The 22,978-nt window shown below is 39.7% G+C and overlaps 3 protein-coding genes across 8 annotated transcripts in view; 1 reads left to right on the top strand and 2 right to left on the bottom strand.

The window, feature by feature from the left end:
• The window catches only part of pde11a (phosphodiesterase 11a), a 53,786-nt gene extending 42,092 nt beyond the window's left edge, over positions 1 to 11,694 (bottom strand). The window contains exons 1-2 of the mRNA XM_026145039.1: positions 10,553 to 11,694; positions 9,884 to 10,042 (exon numbers count right to left, since the gene is read on the bottom strand). Coding sequence (XP_026000824.1) covers positions 9,884 to 10,042; positions 10,553 to 11,341 — 948 coding nt within the window. The 5' untranslated portion in view covers positions 11,342 to 11,694. The remainder of the gene's footprint in view (positions 1 to 9,883; positions 10,043 to 10,552) is intronic.
• Positions 11,695 to 12,834: 1,140 nt separating this feature from the next.
• On the bottom strand, positions 12,835 to 14,394 carry LOC113007820 (cytochrome c-b). 2 transcript variants are annotated; one of them, XM_026144779.1, is made up of 3 exons: positions 14,205 to 14,394; positions 13,500 to 13,673; positions 12,835 to 13,399 (listed from the first exon to the last, which is right to left on the bottom strand). In XM_026144779.1, the coding sequence occupies exons 2-3, from the start codon at positions 13,669 to 13,671 to the stop codon at positions 13,254 to 13,256; spliced, it is 318 nt and encodes a 105-aa protein (XP_026000564.1). In that variant the 5' UTR covers positions 13,672 to 13,673; positions 14,205 to 14,394; the 3' UTR covers positions 12,835 to 13,253. The 2 variants fall into 2 exon arrangements, with proteins under 2 accessions (XP_026000564.1, XP_026000563.1); XM_026144778.1 differs by having other exon boundaries at positions 14,219 to 14,393.
• A 6,182-nt stretch (positions 14,395 to 20,576) lies between these two features.
• Positions 20,577 to 22,978, top strand: part of osbpl6 (oxysterol binding protein-like 6) — a 47,362-nt gene continuing 44,960 nt past the window's right edge. For all 5 annotated transcript variants that reach the window (XM_026143719.1, XM_026143722.1, XM_026143720.1 and 2 more), the window contains exon 1: positions 20,577 to 20,879. The gene's annotated coding sequence lies outside the window, so the exon portion shown is untranslated. The remainder of the gene's footprint in view (positions 20,880 to 22,978) is intronic.

Below are 22,978 nucleotides of genomic sequence, written 5' to 3'. Positions count from 1 at the left end.
AGAAATACTTTTCTTTCTTATTCTCATTTAAAATACCTAGTTTTTATTAAATAATTATCTAAATCTTACAACCAAAGTTTTTAACTGACGTAAAATGTATAGAAATCATACATATACCAACAAGACTGTACATCACTGTCACAACAGGGTTTGTTTTCAGTCAAAGTCTTTATGGCTTTACTACCTGGTGGGTCGGTCTGTAGTAAAAATGCCCAATTTTTTTGTCCCAGTCCAGCCCTGCAGGTTAATACTGGCAGTGTCACCATGCCAGCTGACTGTATTTTATCATCAGCCAGTGTTGTTCTTTATCAATATTACCAAAGTTTACGATAAGGCAGCATAGAAAGTATTTACTTGCTTTCAGGTTTCATTCAAATGTTAGTCTTTTCAGTTGTTTCCCCACTTTTTTCCTGTTTCAAAATCAAACACCAGTTTGTGAGAAGATTATCTTCTTTTTTTAACAGGCAGATAAAGTTTTGCATTGGCATTGGCTAATTTGTCAATTGTTTGTTACAAATGTTCGTATTTTAATTTTCAAAAATGTTTTTGCCCAAAACATATGTGCACTATATGTCAGTAAAAATACTATGCAAATATTGTTGTCCTTGACTGCTGAGTAAGCACTGACAAAGCACTGATTGCATCTCTTGTACTTTATCAACGCAGTATCTAAAAACTTTGCACCGTAGTGGTTAAAATCTCATTCTAATAAGAGTTAAAAGTGCATTTGGTTATTAGGTTTATAGGATTATTGAATTATGGTTAAGGGTTGGTATAATTTTTTTTTAAAACATTATCTGCCAATTAAATCTGCCACCCTTCTCCAAATCTGTGCCCCTACCTGGCCCCCCCAACAAAAATTTTCTAGACACGCCACTGGAAATGCATAGATTTTAAAAAGATAGCCTGAAAGAAGTCAACTATGTCACTCATCTGTTGAAACTCTGCAGGGCAGAGTTATAGTCTTGTGTATTTATAATTATTGCGTTGCGTCAGTAAACGTTAAAGTGTAAATCCTCTGCTCTCCCATGTCCTGTTGGTGTGCATGTTATGATACATTAACTACATGTTAAGCCACTGTAATTAAAGACATATTTAATCATAACGTGACACGAAAACTTACTCAGTCATGCTAATGGGTAAATTAACTTTATGCACTTCATTCAGTCATTATACATAATCCAGTGCCTTATGCAACTGTTTTCAGATGCAGAAAACAGATGATGCTGAGCAATGAGTTCATACATAATGTATTTCAGCTGTCCTATGGAATTCTCTAATAATGATCTTCCAGAAAGGCAGTGGCCATCAATAGCCCCAGCAGGAGCAGATTCATTAATGAGCAGGACTTGGGGGATGTGGCTATGGATCTGCCTGTGGAACTAACAGGCATAGCCAAGAAAAGCACTGCTTGCTCTAATTACATTCTGTCAAGCAGGCCATTATACAAGGTTGCATTACAAACAAGACATTTTTTTGCCTAGAGACCTCTGGGCTGACCAGTAAAGAGCGGTTTAATAACAAAGCTAACTGGCCACCGCCTCAGGGACTGTCAGTTCCTCTAACCTCAGTGACTTCCTTCTCTGTAACTGGAATTTCAAATGAGAGAAATCAAGGGGAATTACACAGACAATACTTTTTGTCTCCATTTCTCTATGGATATCTTTTAAAGTTGCGCTTTAAAGCTTTGCATGTGTGAAAAGAGGAAACAGTTGTTGTTTTTAACGAGGTTTGTAGTCAGTGACAAAAAAGAAAATTTCTCCTCTTCCCTGACATTACATGGATCTTGATTTACAATAAGAAAAGAACTACAGATTCTTCACTTATCTTAAATAGAAAAATATATTAAATATATTCATTCAAGCAACAAGTAACTCACTGAGGCTGAAGTGCAGTTTGGGATAGAAAAATGGACTTTGTGTTCCATCAACCAGAAAGCTGATTTAGTGATTAAATCTACCCATAGAGGCATCAGGTGCACTCTATTAACATCAGTGTGCTGCCACTATATTTGGCAAGGTGGTTTACATATGCTAATTTCTTAACTGAGAAAATTAGAGTAATCAGTTATCATTAATAGTTTGGAATTCAGAATGGAAATGAATTTACTAATTAACCCTAGAGCATGATTTTGTATCCATTCAGAAATTTTGAAACATCCTTTTCTGGCCGCTTATACAACCAACATATTCCACCTGCCTGTGGAAATTAGTTCAGATGTTTTATTTGTTTTATTTTTATCTAAACTTTGATGGAATTAATAAGCAGGTTAATAACAAACTGTGAAATATGAGGATTTAAAAAGGAAGACATAAACTTAACTTAGTTCTCTCTTCACAGACAATGTAACTGTTATCCTCAGCTTTATTCTGCTTTGTTCACTGGAAGGACCCACACTCTTCTAGTTTTTACTCAATACTACACTTTCTGTACTTTAAAGGTTTGCACACTTTTTATTTGTCTGACACAAACACTGCTTTAATTTAATCTAGTACAGGTTCCACTGTTACCGACATGTTGACCTCAACAAGTCAGACATCCCCATCACAGGTTTTATTTTTTATTTTTTTTATATACTCATAGATTAGTTTGCATACAAAAGGTGAATGTAGCCAATGTCACATCACCCAGCATTTTGTAGAGTCGTATTCTGAAGCCTCTGATTATGAGTATTTGCCTATACTGCAGCAACTTGTCAGTCACATGTACATGTCTTAAATAGGGATGGACCAATCCGATATTAAGTATCGGTATCGGTCCGATACTGACCTAAATTACTGGATCGGATATCAGAAAGAAACAAAAAATGTAATCGATCCATTAAGTATCACAAAAGCATCTCACAAAACTTGCGACATGACGTAATCCAACTCATGACCTTAGCACGTCGGAGAAGTATGTCTCGCGTGATAGAGCGGCTGCGGTGTGCCAGACCTGTCGGTGGTCTTCCTGAGCATTTGGAGCCTTGCTATGTGCTTCCAAACCAGCATTTCCTCTCCGACAAAGCTATCCCAGAGAAGTAAAGCAAGTGTGTAAGTTCGTCTCGGAATGTTTGTAAAGCATTCCCACGTTAAGCTTAACAACCGATATATGGAGCAACTGCCTCTTCTTCTCTCCCTCCCTCTACTGTTGCTACTTGAAATCATGAAACTGATCAATGATCAACTGATCGGCTTTTCTGTCGCGACTCCCGTCTCTCTTGTTTGTTTTTGGCCCACTTTTGCCAGAAAGAGGAAACCAGCGGATGTTGCACTAAACAACAGCAGCGCGTTCAAGCTTGATAAGCTATTGTTAGAACTTATTTAATATTACTTTCCACACCAGGATCCTTTTCTAAGTAGCTGACGGCTGGTAACTGTGCAGGGGCGGATCTAGCAAAGTTTTGCCAGGGGGCCAGGTAGGGCATTAACAGGGAAAAGGGGGCACAAAGAAATACTTTTCTTTCTTATTCTCATGTCTAGTTTTTAATAAATAATTTTCTGAATCTTACAACAAAAGTTTTTATCTGATGTAAAATGTATAGAAAAACAATTTTATTGATTATAAAATACACTATATCGGATTCATATCGGTATCGGCAGATATCCAAATTTATGGTATCGGTATCGGACATAAAAAAGCGGTATCGTGCCATCTCTAGTCTTAAAGTATAGCCTATGTTGATATTCTGGAACCATAATGTACCAAATAAGCATCTTGCTGCATAAAAAAGACTTGAAACTTGAAACTGTAACCATAAACTCATAGATGAGGTATTAAAGCAACTAAGAAGTATCATTTGATCCTAAACTTCTACACAAGTGGACTTTTGCAGGAGTCACATCCTGCTGGATGTTAGAAATAATGCAAGTTTAAGGCTTTTCAGACCTAGAATCTACATCCATCTTTTATATACAGTTTTTCTTCTCAGACTGACCTGGTGCAGCTCGCTCCCTTGCATATAAAAAAAAGTAATGTGCATATATTTAACACTGCTGTTGCCATCAAAGGTAGATAACACAGTGAATTGTTAAACCAAAGTCCCCAGAAAGCATAACAGAAGACTAATTTTAACCAAATATGATGACTGTTAGATAAACATGATCCAGTATTATTCCTGGAACATCAGAAGACAGTCGGATAAAGAACAGAATCAGACCTTTTGTTAAACATCTGAAAAATATATTGAAGATTACATTTTTCTCATCAACTGTTTATTTAGTGGCTGGGGACGCAGGTCTCCTTTTACTGTGTGTGGGTCACCCCTGTGCAGTATACACATAGTTTAATACAGCAACATGCAAAGATTTAAGAGGATTTCTTGTGATAGTTCCCTTCTTTTGCTTTGCAATGAGCAATTCTGGTATGATGCACTCCTTACATTTGATTTGATCTGATATCCTCTAGGATTGTTTTTTTTTTTTTTTTTTTTAATTAGGTGCCAAGCTGAAATTGTGTTCTTTGTTCTTTAGCTGCAGATTTACATTTGGAAATTGTATGAAAGTGGTTATTAACTGAAATGCTTTGAGCCAATTTGACTGGGAATTTGGCAGCCAGAGGGAGCACTGTGGTGAGGGGGGGACTGCTGTTTGACAATCAGCTCACACAGATGTTGAGATATACTGGCAGATGGAACCTACATGGGAGAATTAATAAAAGTTAATTCACAAGAATAACACATTTCACATCGGATGTATTACAAGGCATGCAAGACAAGAATCAAGAAAGTAATGCAAAATATAGAGATAGGAGGACGGGGTCAGTTTGCACTCTTAAATTAAGTCGGTAGCCAAATTCCTTTGCAGAAGATAATGAGACACAGCAATTATACATGGGCTGAACCATTTTCAGACTTGCCAAAGGTCTCAAATCTTGAATGACAGAACAGAACAAATTTAAGGCTGTTGGGATTTAAAACCAAGCATGTAATGTGTTCAAAATCCTGTAAATTTTCAGCACAATCATTTAAGGATAAACGTAAGCTTATGTCTCTAAAGGAATCTGCTTCGAAAGGTATGATAAATTTTCTTATTACAAGGTCTTCCATAAAAGCAGGGCTGCAGCTGTGCTGTACAGGGAGCTTGCTGTGTTCTCTGACACTCACATTGCATTTCATTACTAATTCAGCTGCAGCCATCCCAGGCATTAGTGTGATGTTAACGAAATGTGAAACATACTCAAAACAAGGGAAATGAAAAAAAGAATTCCTAATCTGCATCTATTATAAACAACGCATCGAGTCTGGAGATGTAATTTTGATGGCAGAGCAGCAGTGGAGGAAAAACATACGACAGATCATTTTTGCCACAGTGAAACCTGACGCTTAAATAAAAGCACAGCTAGCTTTGTGCTTTCATGTTTCATCTTTCCTCTCCTTTAGGGGCCCCTGCAATAAGAGAACAAGTCGCTGTATCGGCTTTTCACCGCCTTCCTGCTACGTCTATTCAAGCGCGCTGATGGACTCAACACGTGCTCCTCGTGTCTCTCTGACAAACGATCATTCACAAACAGAAGGCTATCTGGATCACTGTGGGAGATGTTGCTCCCCTGACAGCTGCTTGAAATTTAAATATTACATTAACTCACAGACAGCGATGGCTTTGTGCTGGGGCTGAAAACTTGACCAGTGTGTTTACTAACCGATGGAGTAATATCCTGGATGGTTCTCATCCAAGAGTCTGCTTTCGTCCTCTTGAATCATCTTTAAGTAACTTGGCTGCCCCAACACTGCCACAAATCCCATGGTGCTGCCGTTGGCAACCATTCAAAATCACACAAATGGCGCAGTCCAAAGGGGTGACAATAAATTAATTGCTGACACACTGGATATTCTACTCAGCAGTAAAGTGAAGCATTAACCAATGCGAGGGTCTTACCAGCCAATACTGGTGGTATTAACACAGTGCCCCGGCCCTTTACATCATACTGCCTTGGGAAAATTTAATGACAGATGACTCAACCTTGGTTTATGGATTCAGACAGTGGGGTTAATTATTTAAATAATAAATACTGAGTCAGTTTGGACTCAGGAATGAAGACAGAATGAGAAAAAATGATCTGCTGTTTATCAGATTACATATATACACTCACTTTTGCATGTAAAATATGCCTTAATTCTTCATGGTACTGATTCGAAAAGGTGCTGGAAACATATTCACAAGATAGCATCGCATAGTTACTGCAGATTTGTCAGTTGCACATCCATGATATAAGTCTGGTGTTCATGAAGCTAGTTTGAGATCATCTGAACAGATCAGAAAGGGATGGACATGGTCAGCAACAATACTCAGGTAGCCTGTGGTGTTCAAAAAATGCTGTTTGGTACTAAGAATCCCAAAGTGTGACCAAAAAATATCCCAGACACTATCTTACAAGGCATGATGGACCCAAGTTTTCATGTTGTTTGCGCAAACTTCTGACTCTACCATCCAAATGTCACAGCAGAAATTGTGACTCATTACACCAGGTAATGTTTTTTAGCCTCAGATTCCTGTTCTTAGCTGAAAGGGGTGTGATCTTCATCTGCTTCAAGGTGTGGCAGGCTGTGTGTTGAAAAGTTATTTTGGTTGATGCCCTATTCACAAAGGGTTGCCACGCTGGATGGATCCACATTGTTAATTTGGAACATCCTTTTACACTTACATAATCCTCCAAAGGATTTGTTTCAGCTCTCAGGCTCAAGCCAGAAATCTTTTGCATTTTAGGTGAGTGTGCTAACTGGTTATTTGAGCTACTTTTCCTTTCCTATCAGTTCAAAGCTGCTCAAAGCCGTCTCCCTCTGACCTCTGGCATCAACAACATATTTTCTCCCAGAGAAATGCCGCTCACTGGGTATTTTCTCTTTTTTGGACTATTCTCTGTATACCCTAAAGATAGTTATGTGGGAAAATCCCAGTAGGTCAGCAGTTTCTGAAATACTCATATCAGCCCATTTGGCAGAAACAACTATGCCACATTGAAATGAACATGAAATCATCTTTCTTTCCCATTCGGTTGCTCAGTTTGGACTTCAGCAGGTTAGAGTTGAACTACTGCCATGTGATTGGCTAATTAGATGTTAAATTAGATGTGTTAATGAGCAGTTGAAGAGGTGTATCTAATAAAGTGGACGATGATGTCTTCAGTTAATGTTGTTTGTCAAATACTTTATGACAAGGGATGATAGAAGCAAGAACAGCTGTGACAACATTACATGACCTACATTCAGTATTACAGTATGTAACATGATAATATTTACTGTTGTTCATGTAAAGGTAATATCCATTGTGATGATGGCAGTTAGGCATTCGAAGAACCCTGAATTGAAATGTGACCATAAACATGGCGTGTGTATTAAAGATGGAGACGTGTGTAATTAATGTAATTTTTTGCTTTTGTTCTTCCTTGGCTTGCTGTATTTATAACATGAATTAGCATGGTATTTGTTCAAGTGCTCTGGTGGGATGAGGCAATAGGTGTTTTATCATGTCAGTACTCTGGACTGAGTCGTTAATAAAGCCATTATGTAATGCAACTTTGCACATGTGCAGTAAAAGTATGAATTGCATTGAAAAAAACTTTCAATGTGCAAGAAGCATTTCTTAAAGCAGATTTTTTACTAGTGACTCGGTTGTAATATGGCCTAGTCATCCTTTAAATTACAGTTTTATACATTTTGACAGAGGTTTAAAATGCCAAAATAACTGAGAGGAAGTGTTTTCAAAATAGGTTCCAATCACTTCTACTGGCGTGGCCTACATTAAATATTATGATATTTTTAAGATGTAGTTACTAATTTCAGGGTTTTAAGCAGTGTGTTAAAACATTAACAATGACTTTCAACTGAAGCCAAGCAAGATCTTGAGAAATTAATCAGTTGTAATAACATTTAAAATTCCAAGATGTACATCTATTGTGTCATCTGATAATTAAAAGTAATTTAATAAAGCAGATTTATTTATCAATTTAAATATTAAAAACAGAATGGAGGCTAACTCTAAGTTTAATGTCACAGAAACTGAAGAATCACCCAACAAACTGGAGGGAATAGAAAAAAAACTGTTCCCTGTTTGTAGGTCACAGTGCAAAACAAAACACGAAAGGAGGCAAAATATGAAGAAAAAAACATCCTGTTCTTAAAATCTTTACAACTGTAAACTCATGAGTGTTGCAGCGCTGACGGTAATGAAAAATGACAGCTGGCATCGCTACAGCCCTGCTGCTTGTGTGCCGCTAACACCACAAAACAGTGTCTATGTACCAAAAAAAAAAACTGAGTAACATCCCTGAAATGCCACACATGAATCATAAAGCATGAGCATTACTTCAGGGCTATTCTTTCATCTGTACTTTACTTCAATGTGCTGCAATAATAACAAAAAAAAGTGAGAGTTGGAGGCCTTGCTAGCAGCTCTGTAAAGCCATGGTTAAGAAGCGCTATCATTATCACCACAGTTTCCTTGCAATGGAAATTATAACATGCTGATGGTTTGCAGGTTTACTATTTTCACAGTCTACCTGCAATGTGTTCACATTGTAATCTTTTCTCTGGTGTTAATACTGTTACTTTTGCAGGTTCAGGAAATCCAAATAATGGCACACTTGAAATTTGATCTGATCATCGTGCAAGAAAAGTGTGAATGAATTTGAATTGATGGCAACCATGGTTTTTGTGATTTCATCATCAAATCCTCTCTTTTACTATCTGCGACTAAATATGGGATTTAACAGATTTTTTCAGATCTTGTATTCAGTTTTTTATTTAAGTCCTATGAAGCATACCAACTTTTATGAAAAAGGCTTGCATGTATGTATTGTTGAATTAAACTATGGAACAATAAACTGGCTTCTTCTTAACTATAATAGCTGTGTTCTCGTTTTGTTTTTGTTTTTATCAATAGATGTAAAACCCTTTTGTTGGACAAAATGCCTGTCCCCACGTGTTTGAAGGCATTTTTGAGACTCAAAATTGGGTTTTAGTGTCAGGGTTACAATTAGGTTAAGGTTATGTTTAAGCTAAGGCTTAGGGTTAGGCATTCATTTTTGATGGTTAGGAATAGGGTAGGCAGCAAGGGATAGCATTATGTCACTAAGACATGAAAATGGGACTGTGTGTGTGCATGTGTGCAGGTTCTAGCCAAATATTCTAAAAATGTTTGTGCCAAATCTCATCGCTGTTCATACAACAGCTTTCATAAAACATCAAGCCAGTGACCAGGTTACTAAAGTGATCAGGTGACATCTTCAAACATGAAGGAACCATATTTCATGCCTAGTGCTTGAGAAGAGGTCACAGGATCTCTGCAGTTCAACCTGCCATGTGGACCAAAGAAGTGCACAGGCCAGTTGATGTAGCTCTTGCACAATGTTACAAGTGTGGCTAAAATTCATGCCCAAACTACCATTTTACCCCATATGGCTTTATTTGTTTCACTGTGATTAAATGCAGTCTGTCACATTTCCTTCTCTTGCTTTGCCAGTCTATGAAATGTAACATTAGGATTTAAGCACATAAATGTGTTATTTCATCTTTGCAATAATTTAACAAAACAGAATAAAAATGAAATAAACAGTATGCTTTTATTGAGATAAATTACCGATTCACTGTGACTTCCCATCCTTTTACCCACAAGCATTGTTTCTATTTATGTAAGAATGAGAAATGGTGTGATCGAAAACTGCCCCAGATATTATTTTTATTTGTATAGCGCTTTATAAAGTCATTTGATTCACGTGCACAAAGTTCCTGTGGGAAGGTTTAGTGGTGTAAGATGTAAGAAAACAGGGAGGGATCAAATAAAGAACAAACACATAAGCTTATTCTGCACACACCAGGGAGGATGCACTGTATTAGAGAAGCATGTGTGTGTATGTGTGTGTCTTCTTTACTCAGTAAGTATGCTCATAACTGTAATGATTAAATTACCTTCTCATCATCTTCAGTGAAGAGCTCTCCACTTGAATTCTTGTTAATAGCCTGAGCAACTCCGATGATCTCTCCATCACTGTTGCGAATGGGCATGCACAGCAGTGACTTGGTTTTGTACCCTGTCAGCTTGTCAATTTCATCGCTGAACCGACGATCCTGCAAGCCGTAGGCACAGAAGAAAAGACACAGTGTAAGCACTTGTTGGAAAAGAGCACTTGCTTCCTCTATTTTTCAGATGACGGGGCACTAAACATAAAGATCATGACTGCGTGTCTACAGGAATGTCAGTTTGATGGACGTCTGCAGAGTTTGGAGCTTGTTCTACAAAAAGTAGTAAAGTAGAGCAATGTGGTGAGGCATTAGTGTAAATGTTTGGCCAGCCATTAAGACTTTTACATCTAAAAAGGCTGTTGCCATTATTAAGCACCTTTATGTAGTTGTTGTATTAAATCACAGTGGACTTGATGGGGAGAAAGAACAAAAAACACTTTTTTTATTACTCTTATGTGATTTGTGTGAACGTGTGGTTTTGGCCCAAGCTATCAGCAGTGCTCTTGTTCGTCAAACTGTGAGAGATAAAATGAAAAGCTGCACGAAAACGATCTGACTCACTGCCTGTGACAGATGGAAATGCACAAAAACACATGCACACAGAGCAGAAGGCACCTGATAAGCGTCAGGGATGTTCACTGTCTCCCCGTGCTCGGCTACATAACCAATGATCCCTTTCCCCCACGGCACTTGAACTTCGTCTGAATTCATTGAGGGTAAAACTGTGGTGCCTGCGTGCACGTCAAAGAATTTGGACACTAGCGTTTGCTTGTTGCCTGTTCCCTCCACTAAAAACAAGGAGCACCGGTCTGCATCCACCATAATGCAAACAAACACGAGGATCTTGTAGCTGAGACTCGTTAGATCCAAGTCGTTTGATATGTCTTTTACAAGCTCCAGGAAAAACTCTCGCTCGTTGTGTTCTTTGAGGTAATATTTAAAATCCACGGCTGTGGAAGGGTACTGGGGGATGTTGACTCTGGACTCCAGCAGTGCGCTCAGTATGTGCGCAGTGGTCGGGGGCAGAGAACTCGCTTTCCTCAGCAGTGCTCTCCTCCTCATGCTTGTCAGCGGCTCCTGCGCCCTGGTATTAACATGTTCGTCGTATGTCCTGTTGATGTTGATTGCCTTGGATCTGGCGAAAGTTTTACGCAGCTCCTTCTGAGACGCTCTCCGCTGCAAACCGTCACATTTGCTCGCCCAGCTGTCCTTGTACGGGTTGCTCTTCTCCTCTCTTGTCTCGGCTGGAGCTGAAGCCGTTGGACTTTTGCTCGCCTGGTGATTCTTGAGCCATTTCTCCACCATGCTATAATTCCCCTTTCTGTTCAGGTAATCCTCGAATAACTCGGGATGCGAGTCCAGAAAAGTTTCCACGTCAGAGAACAGCATCTTTGACACTGCCATGTCTGTTCTTCAGATGGTCCTCAGAGAACCAAATCCATGAAGTCGCGCAGAGAAATATCATCTATGAGGCTTTGCTGGGGGGTTGAAGACAAGAATCGTTTGACAACTTCCAAGGTGCAGTACGCTTGGAGCATCCCTGGAGCTTCGGCTACATATCCAGCTCCACTCTGTGGCGATGGAGACTCCCTTTGCGCACCAGCATATTCTTCCACAGCATGTCCACGCCGTTTTCACTTAATGTAAGATCATTTAAGCAGATCTAGGTTAAGCAGCGTGGACGCAAACTGATGCTCGCTGGGACTGCCACGGGCTTTGAAAAGACAACAAACAGCAACTACCGAGCGTTACTGTCGTGTGCGTCTTCTAGTTTGCAAATGACGCTGGCTGTGGTTGGCTCGGTCCCACTGATGCTCGTTTCGTCACACGAGAAGGAGCTCAGGGTTGCTTCAGTACGCAGTCCTCTGGACATCTGAACCGTTTGGCCCCTATTACAGGCTCCAAGTGTGAAAACGACGAGGATAATACTAACGTCTGTCCGTCCAGCACATATTATACAGAATGCGTATGGTTACATATGCAATAAGCTACACAAAAATATAAAACAGTAGACTATAATGATAGATTTGTTGCACACTGTTCATAACTTTCAATATTTCGGATCCGCTCCAGTTTTGTAAGGCTTATCTGAAGCAAAGGAACCCCATGTGGGTGAATTAACTCTTTAACATGATTCAAATACAAATGGATCTCTATGCATTCCACAAAAAAGGCTTTTCTGTGATAATCAATGAGTGACAGTCGACTAAAAAAGAAGGAATTCATAGCATATATTAAACATCGTCTGCAGCGGTCTGTGTCATTTAGTTATGTAACCGCGACTTTTATCGCTAGTGAGCATGCCAGATACTCAAATTCCTTTATACTAGTTCCTCTGTGAGTAGGTGTGTAATTTGAACACTAGGGGGAGTTGTAGTCCACAACTTGGACAGTGATACAGCTACCAGCACAAATCTGACTCCTATCATGAGCACCTCATTGTTCAGCAATCTGAATTCAAGCGTGAAACCTCTAGATTTGATAAGCAAGGTTAACTTCGACATGCCTTTATCTGCTTAACATGACCCCTACAAATGCATTCTGTCTTTTTGGCCAGTATTTTCTTTCTCAAAATGTGGTCAAACAACTCAGAACAGTTTTCAAAGTGTAGCAGGTTTTTTTCTTAAATAGCTTCATATCAGTCACAGCCTCTTAAAGATCACTTCAGTTATTTGCTTCTCTCTCCCCACTAACAACTCAAATCCTGCAAGTAGTGTCCCAGTGTGTCATGTTTATTCAGTTTTGTGATAGAAATCCTGCACATCCTCTGGCATATAAGACAATGAAATACACCACTCTAATCTTTATTTGATTGACAAATCAAGTGTATCAAAACCTGGCATGCTGCCTCCTCAGCATTTTATGATCTCGGGCAAAAAAAAAAGGTGAAGAAATTCTCATGTTTAGTGTTGTTTTATTCAAATTCAGAAATGACAAAAAAGACAGCTGAGGTAGGAATCAAACCAGAGAAGGCACATTCATCCTTAGAACAGACACATCTTCAAATAACTTGATAACAAAACAACAACCTACTCACCCCAAAAAATAATGGACAGTTAAACATTTTTTTGGTCCCTACATTATGGATGCACAGTATATTATTTAATCATTTATGTCTGAAACCTGTTCAAACCAGGAGATATTTAGTCCACATCAAGTAAACCTGAGACAATGGCGACAACTTATCATCCCAGTGCCACCACAACTGATTGCTCTTTTGCCTTATTTTTTGGGGGGGAAAAAGACAAGTCTTGGTATCTTGAACAGTTTGTTAAGGCACAAAGATTGCTAAAAAGGTGCACGGATACAGAGATCTTTATGAAGTTGCCGATTTGAGATACGCTATAAGGTCAGCTCGCTCAGTCTTCTTTTTAATGCCAGCGAAGATCATCTTTGTTCCTGGAATGTATTTCTTGGGGTTCTCCAAATACACCATCAGGGTTTCCTCATTCCAGATAACCCCTGTTTTAAAGTAGGCAACAACAGGAGAAAGTAAGGCTTAAAATCAAGTTTGTGTGATTTACAAGGCTGGTTAAAGAGTGCATGCACACAGAGTATTCACCTTTGCTCTTGTTGGCATCTGTATAAGTGTACCCCTCTGCCTGGCCGGTTTTGCGTCCGAAGAGGCCCCAAAGGTTGGGTCCAACCTTATGCTTCCCACCATTCTCCACGGTGTGACACTGGGCACACTTCTGGACAAATGTCTTCTTGCCCTTTTCAACGTCTCCAGTCATTTCTAACAAGGAGAATATACAGGCTTAGAACAATCACAGTATAACGGTATACACCAATTCAGCCACAGGGGGGAGCTCACGTGCTAGTTGCCTAACAATGCCCCTGGGGGCGTTACCAAACTGGCTCTCACAGTATTGCTAAATTACACCGCTCCTATCATGAAACCAAAGACAGGTGTTTAAAAAAGCGCGTTTGCTATCCTCTTAAAGCAAATTATTCCAGTAAAAAATATCAATACCACCTCACACTTGACATCTTATTCCAAGCTAAGCCTGTAGCTATAACTTCATATATCAACCTTACATAAAACATACCAAAGTTCATCTTTTAAATATCACTGACTGTAATGTAAGGTAATGTATCTAATGTGTGTTAAACTCAAACAGCTCCTCAGATAAGGAAAAAAATCAGCTAGAATATCGTCTTTAAAGACATCGGCGCTGGAGCACGTTTCATGTTAGAGGACCGACGCAGACGGATTTGAGTCCGTAAAAAGTTGTGAGCACGAAGAACAGAGAACAGCAAACCTCACATTTCAGTAATTACCGTTTACGTTTCCGTTCCGCGCACAATGAAGAGACTCGCAGCTTCTTGAATTTAATCCCCCTGCCGGGTTCTGTCACACCCGTTTCACGAAAGTTTCACGGACGTGCCTCCTCTCACAAAACTTTTAGTATCCCTGAGACGTCATCAGTCACCTGACCTGCGTCGTCGTGCACGTCATGACGGGATTTTGAAAGCGCAAGTAAGATTAAATCTTCGCATTTAACCGATTAATCGGTTCAACAACAAAAAAAATACCACACTAATATATAAATAAATAAACGTCCGACTTACTTGTTTTCTTTGTGTGTTTTGCTATTTTTTATTTTCGCATTTTCTAGCCCAGATCTGTTATTGAAAAGCACAATTTTTGTATGCTGCTGCAACCAAGTGGAGAATATTGTCACCTTATGGAGTCACAATTACTGGACTCTCTTTGCCATCCCACATGCCTTCACTTCCCACACACTATTCACGCAGGAGGCCTTCAAATGAAACACTTTTTAATACTGACATGGTATTTTGACCATGGTATGCCTGCCACGAAGCTTTATACTGCATACAAGTGTGTGTGTGTATATATATATATATATGTGTGTGTGTGTGTGTGTGTGTGTGTGTGTGTGTGTGTGTGTGTGTGTGTGTGTGTGTGTGTGTGTATGTGTATATTACTCTTACATGTTCTTGTTGGCTTTTAACCAGGATCTTAAAGTGCAAACTTTCCTGTTACCTCATGTCAGTACAAGTGTTGGAATGACAATAAATGTGGGGGTATGTGGGGGGCGGTTCCAGCTTATTACACAATTGCACTGATTTGCTGCTGGGGACTACATCTCAACAGTCCACCTCTAGATGTTTACCAGAAATTTGCACTTGGCGTTGAGGCGTGACATGTTTAAACCAGCCTGGTGAGACCGTCATTGATCTGATTGTAGAGGAATGGCGCTGCTTTTTCTTGTGTTGCTTGTATCTTTAATTGTTTGTGTGTGGCGTTCGTGTTGTGTTGTCTGTTACCTAGCTTCCTGGACGTCGTGTGCTAGTTATTCATGTAATACTTGTTTTCACGTTATGCTTGCTATGATTCTATGTAATTAGTGGGTGTGCTGAAATGTTTCTGGAAGTGTGCTTTGTTTCTTTTTACTACTCAGCAGGGTTTTCCCTTTTTTAGGCTGCCACTGGAAATGATATTTTATAATAAGATTTTTTTCTTAATGACTTGCCTGCTTAAATAATGCTTAAGTCTCACATACAATTTGGGTCAAATTTGACATTCAACAGTAAAAATCCTCTAATCTGAAACTGTACAGTCCTTGTGTGTTTTTAATGGGAAGGTGGGGGTACCTGATAACCCTGATGAAAGCCACAAATGCATTGGTCAGTCAATAAAGTTGTTCCTCTTCCCCTAAGTGTTGTTGGAGTTCCTGCATTGTGGAAAGTGGGGGACCTTGACAGTGTCACGATACGTGTTCCCACAACATTTGCTTGTCCTGCAGTTTTATGTTCTCCTTAGGCTTGTGAAGTCTTCCTACACGTAGTCCAACTTCCCGTTGGTCCAAAGACATGTTAGGTTAACTGGTTAGAATAAAGTGCTGTATGAATGTACAGTTAAAGTGTGGCTTGAAAGTGCATGACATTTGCACGTGCAAGCACAGTCCCCTGCAATTTAACCAGATAATCTGAAAATAAACAAATGACTGGAAGCTAAATGAGATCATGGGAGGGGTCATAATTATGATGATGGTTATAAAAGCACCCGTGCTGCCATTTCGGTGAGTGTGGGAACCACATGTGCAAATCCCACTGGCAAAGTTTCCTACCACTACTCTGAATCCACAGATTAGTTTGCAATAAACAAGTTTGCAAAACACACCACACTCCACTGTGTCCATTTCACGCTTTGTCTTTCCAAAACATGTAAACATGAAGACTCAACACAATAAGACCCCAGCCCGATGATAGAACTGAACTCAGGACCTTCTTGCTGTGAGGAAACAGTGCTAACCAACCAAGGGACAACTCCCACTAGGTCATTTTTCTTTCCAAGCTCCATACATTACCATGACCTGGATGACAGAGAACCTACACAGACACAATGCTAACCACTGCCCTATAATGGTTCATGTTTTATGTAAAACAACACATGTGATAACTGGCATTTTTCTCCACAAACAAGTGGTTTAAAACCTAGTAAAATCAACTCTTGCTCTCTTAATCTGACCTCTCTACATTAATTGAGGATTTTTATTCCATTTATTAATGTCAGCTTATTTATATATTCTAAATAGATCCATGGTCCAAAATTTGGCAAAGACACCTATTGGCTTACTCTGAAAACATGAAATATAAACTGTATCAAGGGGTTAAATTAAGAAGGCGTTTACACCTCTGCCGCACGTATTCACATTATGTCATTGTTTTGTTCCACCATCTTCTTCTTTTTGTTTGCTCCCTCATCACCCTCACTAATTAGTTCATTAACTAATTCCGCAAATTTCTTAATAGTCGTGGTCTACAAGGCTGCACAGGTTAAGAGGGTGTAGAGCACGGGGATTAGCACAAGCATCCCTCAGGTTCACATGGTTCTTATTCTGCATGTGTGATTGCTAATCTTAAGTGACAATAATGCATGCAAAGTCAAACACCCAGGAATAGAGGATGTTTGGCGGTCCATTTGCTAGTAGAATAGCAGAGGAGACACGCACAGTGCATATTAGTTTAGGTTTCATTTCCCCTTAGAAAACCTCTCAACTTAGCTCTGCACAGAAAAAGTGTGAAAAAAATCCCATGAGTGTACAAGCTTCTATGTGACTGACACTGGCACCAAACGCTAATGAGCAATAAAACAAAACACACAAAGTTGCTTCTTTTTTTTTTCATTTGAAGCAGCAGGCTTATTCGGGATTAGTTTCACCAGCAAGATGAGTGGCAAAGTGTTGCACCGTGACGTGTACAAATGATGCAGGCTAATTAGAACCGACATCCACTGGCTGTTGGAATCAAATAACCACAGAAGTTTAATCACTGCGATTTCTTTCACTGGTCTTTTAAAAAAATCCATGTGACCAGAAAAATATTATCTATAGCCTAAGATTAATATATTGTCTAAAATTTGAGTTCCTCAGGAGATGAAGCAGATTTGTTAGCACGCTAAAGCTACCAACAGGCTTTCAAGGCACTCAACACTATCTGACAGATATATCATAGTTATTTCCAGTTTTATCTGCAGCTAACTGGAACATCCATAGGACAGAGCTACGTGGACTCTGCTAAAGTCATCATTCTGTTTACATAATGAATGAAAGTCCATCCACCTTTGACCCTGCTATCAAGAAAACCATCTGGGAGATTGCAGCATATGCTTGTCTTGACCTTTTGCTTTACTAGCCTCTCTCAGGGATTTATTTATTTATTTGGCTAGAAAAGGGAATCTTTTTCTCTCTAGAAATGCAATTTGTATGTCTTATTTCATAAATTCTCAATCTTGTGACTGTGCATGTGCTTTTAGTTTCACCCTCAATGTACTGTGCATTATTCAGTCAAGTGTTGCCAAAGATTAATAAACATAAAGGTGCAAACGTGACAATTTTAAAATGAAAAGCCAGCTGGTAATTTATTTGGGCCATGATAGATCGGATGATGTTACTGTATGTGTGGTAATAACAGGTTATTTAAAAACCCTTTGTCCACCAGGGAGCACTGTTTTGTTTGAGTACAATACCTTGAAAATAGTTCTTGCAATAAATAAATTGGAAACATTTTCCAAAATATGTCTTTGTGTTGTGCTTTTAAAAATATTAATTTAGGTCAGATATTCAGAGCCACAAAAATCCAGATTACAAATGAAATGCCTGTTTTCAGAATTTTAATTATTGATTAGTATTTTTTTATTTTAAACACTAGTTGTATCCACGTTTTAAGTGTTTATTAATACTTTTAATAAGGAATCTTTTTTAATTTTTCTCAATTTGTTTTTTGTTTTTTTATGTGTGAAGCACTTTGAACCTGCATCAACTTACAAACACAGTTTGATTGGTTGATGGATAGTCAGTGTATTTTTGTGTATATAAAAAGCTATGTACATCATAGATGATAAACTCTGTGCACATTATAACCATGAGTCTTATCTTCTATCGTCTTTACATCTGTTATTTCACATACCCTGTTTAGTTATTGCACATAAGTCTAGCCTGTGATTGTAGCATTTTGTCTGCCATTTATCTACGTTATTGTTTTTGATGTTCGTCTGAATATCTATGAGTGAAAATGAAAAGTTCAGTATTTCCAGATCTAATGTACCACGACATGGACAGAAAATACTCTGATGCCTTAAACCAGGGGTGCTGAAACTGCAGCTCCAGAGTAGCGTTCAAACGTGAAAAAAACAAAACAGTAAAATATGAAGAAATCTGCAGAAAGAAAATTCCAAAACAAGAACCATATTGTTGTTGACAGGTTGAGGGCTGATTGCTGTTTGTAGCCAGGGTGACCAGATGAACTGCACTGCATTTTTATCCTTTGTCCCTCCTCATCCGACATATTGAGATCATGTCCCACGTTTTGATTCTTACAAGAAATATGGCTGAAAAACATCAGTGTGAAAACCCAAAGATGATCAGCAGACAGAAAAGCAGCTGAACTAACAGTCATTAAAATAGAAAACAGAAGTACACAGGTGGACAAAGACAATCACATAAGAACATAAAGATGTGTTTAAACTTTCAGTAAGAAGTTTGGAAAAGTGCATTTCAATACAATGCAGATGATTTGCCCTTTTTATGTCATCGATGCCAAACATTTAACCTCTATCGTTTACGTGTATCTATCAAGTCAGAGCCAAATGAATTCAAGTTTATTTATATGGCGCAAATTCACAGCAACAGTGACGTCAAGGTGCTTTATACTGTAAAAACCGCAACAATCCAGAGACCCACCTGTGAGCAAGCGTTTTGCAAAAGTGGGGATGAAAAACTCCCTTTTAACAGGAAGAAACCTCCAGCAGAACCGGTCTCAGCAAGGGGCAGCCATGCACTGCAACTGGTTAGGGGCGTGAGGGGAAAGAGAAACGAAAAACGAGAGCATATGGAAACAGGACAAAGCACAGGCTAAAGGATAGAGGAGAACGGCTTTAATTTCATACTGCAGTGGTGTATGTGGAGAGTGAAAAGGTGTGAGTGGAGAAGTGCTTAGTGCATCACATGAAGTCCTGCAGGAGTTTCAAAAAGGAAAGTTTTAAACCAAATCTTTAAAGTAGAGAGGGTGCCTGTCTCCTGAATCCAAACTGGGAGCTGGTTCTGCAGGACGCGGTCCTGAAAGTCGAAGGCTCTGCCTCCCATTCTACTTTTTTAAACACTAGGAACCACAGGGAAGCCTGCAGTCTGAGACCAAAGTGCTTCATTACTGTGGTGTAATCTGAGGTCAAGACTTTGTATGTATTTCTGGATTCAACAGGGAGCCAATGAAAAGGAGACAATATTGGAGAATAATGATCACTTTCTCTTCCCTATTAGTACTCTCGCTGCTGCATTGGAGGCTTTTTAGGGAACTATTAGAATGACCTGATAAGAATGAATTACAATAGTCCAGCCTAAATGCAATAAATATTCAGTTATACTATGATACATGGTTTTTCTGCATCACTCCAGTAGAGGATATTTCAATTTATGGGGGGATATTGGGCAAATGAAAGAAAGCAGTACTACATGTTATACTTGTTTGATGTGCACACTGAAGGAGACATCCTGATCAAAAATGACTCACGGTGTTACTGGCAGTTAAGATAATGCCATATATAGCAAGTATCCAGTTAGTTACCATGTTTTAAGTAAATTTGAGACTACTTCTCAGACTACCTTAATCTACTTGGACAAACAAAGACTCATAATGAATTTCAAAGTAGGCTTAAATATGCTAATAGATATTTATTCCTCCATTTTTACAGTATATGTAACATATATAATTGTATAACTCCAACAAAAACGTGTTACAGTACTAAAGTGCAAAGTTGAAGTATCAAATAATCACAAATACCTACTGCAGAGAAGAATAAGGTTCAAATATTTTAATTATTTTTGATTATTTACAGCTATCAGTAATTTTAATACCAGCAGACTGACTTTTGTGGCTCAAAAACACCTCTACTAATTTGCCAACGCCAAAGCTCATTCATTCCTGTTTGCTTCCCATTGGCTATAAAGCTGCAACCACACAGGGTCACGCTTGCATGCTTGCACCACCTCGTCTGTCTACACTCCGGCCCTGCTCCGAGTCCGAGCTTAGTGTGACTCCATGGCCACGTTTTGTGCGCAGCCACCATTCACCGGTATTTGATCCATTCCGGCGATTTCTTCCCGCTCAAAGCCAATCTTGCTGCAGGGAGGAGCGAGCGGAGTGCAGCTGAGCGGAGCAGAGCATCATCACAGCCCGCATTCAAGAAACAGGCAAACACAGCACTTTCCCCCCCTTTTTTTAATGTCACTTTCCATCACGTTCTAGCCTACAAGTCTACAAGTCGTTAACACGAAGAAGCAGCTATATCCCATGTGGACACATATGGAAGCCGCTTGTCTCTGAGGAACTGGGAATCTCTGCCCAGTCAAGGGGAGACCCGCTCAATTGTTTCCTGCGCCAAGAACTGTAAAGACATGGTCATCACACGACATCTGGGGTAAGGACACCAGCTTTTCTGTCCCTCTTTCACAGTAGCCTCAGTGGCCACATTAGAGCTCACATTAGAGGAAACTATCGCGCTCCAGCAATGCCGTGTTGGATTAGGACGTAGAGCCTCTTCTTCCTCCATCCAGCCGCTCTCTCTCACACACACACGCAGACCTCAGCTCTCATCCTTTTGTATTTGCATCCTGAGTGAATCACCAGTCAGACATGACCACCTAGCTGCTGCTGACTGAGCTAACTGCTGCTAGTCGTTACCACACGGGGATGATGATGATGATGATGATGGTGGTGGTATTATCCACGGCTCCAGCACATCATCATCACCACATCGTGATGAAGCCCCCCCCCCCCCCCCCCCAAAAAAAAAAACAAAACAACACACACACACACACACACACACACACACACACACACACATAATGAAGCATTAAAGTAGCAAGGCTGATGATGTAGACGTAATGCGTCACTGACATTTTTACCTTTTTCACTGAGCTCCATGCTTACTGCTCCAGTCCCATTTAGACTAACTCCATGACATGCTGGAGCATTACTTAACAACACGACCTCCCCCCTTCATAATCTCCTTTACCCCACTTATTGTGCTGCCAGTGATGAAACTAATTGAGAGTTAGCCAACTTCTGGTGCCAATGACAGGACGGCTCCACAATCTAGCCTCCTTTTTTACCCCCAACTGAAGGTCAGCCAGTGACTTTGCAGCTGTTTAAAATAGCCTCCAATCACATGAATTAAAGAGCAGCAGAGGAGACTGGGAGATCTCAGTGCATCTGTAGTTTTTGGCTGACATGCCTTCTTGAACAGGGGGTGATTATTGATTCTTTTATATACAGTACTGCTCGCCTCTTCCTGCTGAAGGTGCCCCCATACCATTTACATTATATCCTTGCAGAGCATATATGCCTTAATGACTGATAGAGGGATTGCGTTCTGGTTATTCCTTTCTTTGCCAAGCAATTAACGTAAAGTAAAACAGTAATTACACCGACTGACTCGTTAAATTAGTTGAGAAATGCAAGCAGAAAGTTGAGGGTGAGTTAAAGCAGTATTCAGACGGTCTGATGACTCATGCACGGCCATCCCTTGTGTTTGCTTTAATGAAGGGTTTTTGGTAATTACCAGCACGCAACTTGTTTATTCTCTCTTATTAACCTCATTTGCTTTGTTTTGTTTCCTAGAAATAGGGTGTTTGGTGTCAAATTGTAGGGATACTGTTGAACTGGGATTATGGAGGCGTTTAAGTCAAACATCTAAAGCTAAATGCTGCGTTATCTCAAAGGGACTTTATCTGAATCACAACATTATATACAGTAGTTCTTAAGACTGTTGCACTGTGTGATACCCAGGTCTACCCAGGTGATGTAATATGCAGCGTTGAGAAACCGGCTCTGTCCAGTTGGGGCTGTTTTTTAAAAAACGTATTTGTAACAAATCAGACAAAACTACTTAGTTAGCTGCTCATTGCTTCCAGATGTCGCACGAGATCTACGTCCATCTAAATGCGCAGGTAAATGTTCAATATCGACCGCCATGCATTATTAGTCAGCTGTAAACTCAGACACCACTTGTCCTCAAAGACCCTGTAATGTAATGTAATATAAGAACACGAGTCTCCCTTTGTTGGTTCGCTTTAAATATGCAGCAGTGAGGGGGTGGAGGGTATCAGTGGACTTGTTTTGCTATAGCGTGCTGATCAATAATGCGATATTCTGTTCCTTGAATGTGGTGACAAAACAAACAAGCATGTCCTTCTACCCCTGTTAGGGCGCTGGTACCATCACACTTCATCGTATTACCTGTTTGTGACGAGCGGCGCCCTTAACGCCTGTGTGGCTTTGCGTTTAGTGTGTTGACAGCAGCCAACGTGAAGTTTAAAGTGACTTTGAAATGTGTTCCAGTTTTCACTGGTTTGTTTAGTTCTGGGTCTTCCTGTGGTTGACATATTGAGTGTCTTAGGCTCAAGTTTGCTTTCTTCATCCTTCTCAGATCTCACAGAGCAGGGCGCGAGATAGTGGGATTGCCTTCTCCCCCTCAAAAGCCCTGTAGTGCTCTTCTCGGCTTGACCTCTATCAGAA

This window comes from Astatotilapia calliptera, chromosome 16 (genome assembly GCF_900246225.1).
Source record: "Astatotilapia calliptera chromosome 16, fAstCal1.2, whole genome shotgun sequence".
NCBI lineage: Eukaryota > Metazoa > Chordata > Actinopteri > Cichliformes > Cichlidae > Astatotilapia > Astatotilapia calliptera.
The sequence above is the reverse complement of the archived record's forward strand: the minus strand, read 5'-3'. Positions and strand labels throughout refer to the sequence as shown.